The sequence below is a fragment of the Montipora capricornis genome, chromosome 13 (assembly GCF_036669925.1).
Source record: "Montipora capricornis isolate CH-2021 chromosome 13, ASM3666992v2, whole genome shotgun sequence".
NCBI classification, from domain to species: Eukaryota; Metazoa; Cnidaria; class Anthozoa; order Scleractinia; family Acroporidae; genus Montipora; species Montipora capricornis.
The window spans coordinates 33,590,992-33,595,177 of NC_090895.1; the positions used below are offsets into that span (position 1 = coordinate 33,590,992).

Here is a 4,186-nt window from a genome sequence, read left to right on the forward strand (position 1 = left end):
AGTTGAGGAGTTCTCCGTCAAAGTGCTGCTGAACTGCGGCCTTTGCGAACTGAGATGACTTTATCAAAATTCTGATCTAAAAGTAACTTCAATCGCTCGCTATTTCAGCCCTTCTGAAATGGTCTCATAAAAAAAGAGCGCTGCATGATTCGCGCGTTAGGCCTTAATCTTCGCTTTCAATTAAATAGCATCTTGTTTAATAATCCTGAAGGAAGAAGATCAAATGCACATTTTGCGCATATTGGGTACGTAAAAGAGATTTAATTAGCAGTTTTTCAAATAAACCGTATTTATAGACATCGTTTATAGTTGGCGCGACAGATAGTGAAAACCAGCGTGTCTAAATTATAGCGTGGACAAAGATCTTCTTCGCGCAAGGCATCTCGTTTTTCAACTGTCCTCAGGGGAGAAAAAAAACCCTCGTTATAACAGCAGCTATAAGTACAGAAGTGACGAAATAAAGTGGTGATTTCGCTGTGGGCAACCGGAATAATTTTTTCCAAAGACAAATAAAGCTAAAACGCCTGGGGGGACAGGAAATATCTCTCATCAACAACTTTATTTGTAAGACATTTTTACAAACTTGGGGACCAACCCGAGAAAATAGAATTGAAAAAACAAATTACTTTTGGCCATATTTCGAGCAAAATGTTGATTTGATGACGAATGAACGCGAAAGATTTATCCTAACTACAAGATTCATGTCTTTAAATATGATTCCGTAACAGTACACAAAAATTCATTAAAACGTGTTCTAGATTAGGAGATCACTAACTTATCAACTGATTTGTAACATCTGTGTGAAAAAAATGAAAAGAAAAATAATCGTGAAAATCCATTAGGATCTTGATTTTCTAACTCGTTTAAATAATGCTTCGGAGAACAAACAAATTATCGTTTATGTAAAAGTGCGACAAACAGGGCATGGTCAAACTTACTACTGCCCAATGTGATTTCGCATAGTAACTAATAATTCAAAGTTCTTTCTTTCATTGACAAATATTACAATAAAGTACCTCACGTTGTATTGAATATACAAGTTAGTTTCTTGATTCTCCTTCAACGGATGAAGGCAAAGTGTTCGATGTCTGGTGAATGGAAATTTTCTGTGATTGCTGAGCGAGAGGCATCCATGATTGACTATTCCGAGAGGCATTCGCCGAGCTGTTAAGTTGAAGTTCGGCGGCTTGGGCAGATATCAAAGCCATACTCTCACTGCTATCCAAAGGCAGACCTCCGTTCACAGCCTTTAAATGCATCTTCAAATGCTTTCTCAGTGAGCTTGGGTGAGTATAGCTTTTACCACAGCTAGGAACTCTACACAGATATGGCTTATCAGCTGTGTGAACATGAGAATGTTTCTTGCGGTCACTAGAATTCGCGAAACGGCGACTGCAGCCAGGAAACTCACACATAAACGGCTTCTCTCCTGTATGCGTGCGTTTGTGAATCTTGAGGTTTTCTGAGCGTGCAAAGGTTTTTCCGCAGTCTGCAAAGGGACAGGGAAAGGGTTTCTCACCCGTGTGAACACGAATGTGGTTGATAAGCTTGTATTTGGCTTTGAACGGTTTTCCTCCTCTGTGACAATCAAGCCACGAGCAAACATGAGCAGCGCTTCCATCTGTTCCACTCACGTGTTCCAAAGAGATATGTTTGACCAGCTCCTGGATTGTGGGATAATTATTGTCGCAGGGAACGGAGAGTTTGTCTTTGAACCGGGTCCATTTGCACAAAAACTCTTGTTTTCCCCGCGGCCTTATGTATCGAAGAAAGGCGCCATTGGCCGATAGTTCCATTGACGGGATAGCACTTGTGGGAGATTGTGGACCCAAGGGGGATTTGATAGCTGCGCTATTTGGACTTGGGCGAAACAGAGCATTACTTGATTTTCTCTCACCACCTGACGCACGAGAGGATCCGGTCTGGGAATCGTTGCTGCTGTTGCTTGTTTCAGACGAAGGAGAGACTTGAACGCTCTGTGTGAGATTTACAAGGGTCGAGGCGGGCGGGCGTTGAGCGTCTTGATGAGTTCCGAGCATTTGCGGTGGTCCAACTGAGTCATGAGGGCTAGAGAAACAAGGTAGGCTAATTGCATTGAGTGCAATGTTGCATGTTGTAAAAATCGTTTGCTGAAACGCGGAAGGGGGCGGTGGTGAGACAACCAGATTCGTCGATGAAGATGTCACGTCCATGGGGATGGTGTGAGGCGGTAACGGAGATACTGATGGAAGCGTTACTGTGTGTTCACGACGTAGCAGGAAATCTCTACCGCGAGCAGCCAGCGTGGAGTACGCAGCTGGTACAGGATAATTAGCCTGCAGGTTGTATGCTCCATGTGGGTTACCCCCGGAGAGAGAGTGAATATACTCGTGTGCGCTTGGCCTCAAACCGGGCAAATGGATCGGTGAATCGGCACGGATAAAACCATGATCTTGAGTCGCATCAACGCTCTCCGGTATAACAGATCTCTGAAGCCCATGCGCTGGAACAGAAGGGATATGAGTGCTCAAGCATTCAAAGAAGTTTGGATAATTTCGTGTTCTCGCTCCAGTTTCCATTTCTCTTGACCAACACGCGCAAGAAGACCTTTACTGCTAAGACCATTGACTCGCGTAATAAAACTAACAACGCAGAAGAAACCATTGGGGGTAAATTGATGTTTATCTGCCATTGGCTATCATCGTATTGACTGACAGTAAGACAATACTGCCGACCAATCAGCGCTCGTGTTGCGTTATACAAGTGACATATCTACAGTCTTTTCAAGTGAAGGCGTATGTAATTACGAGATTGACAAACTCATGGTTTTCACAAGTTTGATCGATGGAAGATCTAATATCACCGCAATGGATCAAAACAGGTTTAGAGAGATGAACAGACCTTCAATTTGGGTTCATTTTCAGTGTCCCAGGAATATTGCAGATGTTTGTTTGGGATGTCAAAGGGGGGTTATTTTATAACTTCCGAAGCAATTTGTTGAAATATCCGTCGGCGTCAACCACATGTTAACCAGACTCGACAATGCGACAGCGAAAAGAATGATGAGCACTGATTGAACTGAGCTTGACATGGTTGTGCCAGCCGCGAAAAAGCACCACCAAAAAGACAAAGCGATTACTTTTTAGAAACATCAAACGTCTGCTAGCTTTGTTTAATCCCCAGAACTTCAACCTTTGATCGAAGGGAGTGGTGCAATGAAACAGCTCAAATCGATTTATAACACGTCAAACAACAATCAGATTTGAATTTTCCAGGCATTTTAAATGGTAATTGCCTAAAACCAACTTCCGGTAAAGTTGAAAGTTTCCGGTCTTTGTCTTTAGTCTGTTTACAGTAACTGAGAAGTCTTTTCATTTGTTAAGCTTCTTTTGGATCGGAGAACAGAGTTTGTTTCGTTGCAAGCTATTTTTTATCGCTCTCACACAAACAAATTAAAGTCATTACTAAAATTACCGATTCACTGAAGACACTCCACTGCTGCAAAAAAATGAACTGTTTTCTTTCATAATGATAGCTTGTCAAACGCCAAATCATTCACAGATATAATTTCCGCTGGGTTCACATTCTTCAAAAAACAAGAAAATGATCCATTAGTATTTTTCAAATCATCCCAACTGTTATTGTAGGGTTGAAATCAAAACAGAGATTCTTTTGAATCCTTAACAATGTTTGTCTTTAATGATCTGACTGAGATTAAAGCGCTTGCCCCGATATAACCTTTTCCTCTTGAAAATGAGATCATCCCTAGATAAAGGGTTAATCAACTTGATATCCCACAGGGCAGTCTGATAATTGTCTTGTCTGGACTTGTCATGCAGATAAATGAACGCGCTACAAATGAAAACGAAAAGGAAGCAAGCCTACTCATTTCGCTATATTCACCGGTAATGAACCGAACACACGAGAAACTGAATTTCCTTCAAGGAATATGGATGGCGTCTAAAAGATGGCTGCCTTTAACGCTCGTTGTGTCAACGGAGCAATTAGTCACATACGCTTTTTTTTCTCACATGCTGATTTCGTTTTTCCATCAATTTACGCCAAGTGACCTCGAACTCCGTTGGACAAACGCACTCTCTCTTGTGCCATGAGCCGTCTTCTATACTCTTTGGGCAGGAACAACCTTTCAACCGAGCAAGAGACACGGCACACGATTTTTTTGCGGCTACCATCTGGATAGTTTTCT

At 42.0% G+C, this 4,186-nt stretch overlaps 1 protein-coding gene across 1 annotated transcript; it reads right to left on the minus strand.

Moving 5' to 3' along the window:
- Nucleotides 1-544: 544 nt before the first annotated feature.
- Nucleotides 545-3,814, minus strand: LOC138028462 (zinc finger protein ZIC 5-like). The gene has a single exon (XM_068876010.1). It carries the CDS (start codon nucleotides 2,556-2,558, stop codon nucleotides 1,041-1,043), a length of 1,518 nt encoding a protein of 505 aa, XP_068732111.1. The 5' UTR covers nucleotides 2,559-3,814; the 3' UTR covers nucleotides 545-1,040.
- Nucleotides 3,815-4,186: the final 372 nt, after the last annotated feature.

Excerpts from the sequence above, each read along its gene's own strand:
- LOC138028462 (XM_068876010.1), bottom strand. The coding sequence starts at position 2,558 with ATGGAAACTGGAGCGAGAACACGAAATTATCCAAACTTCTTTGAATGC.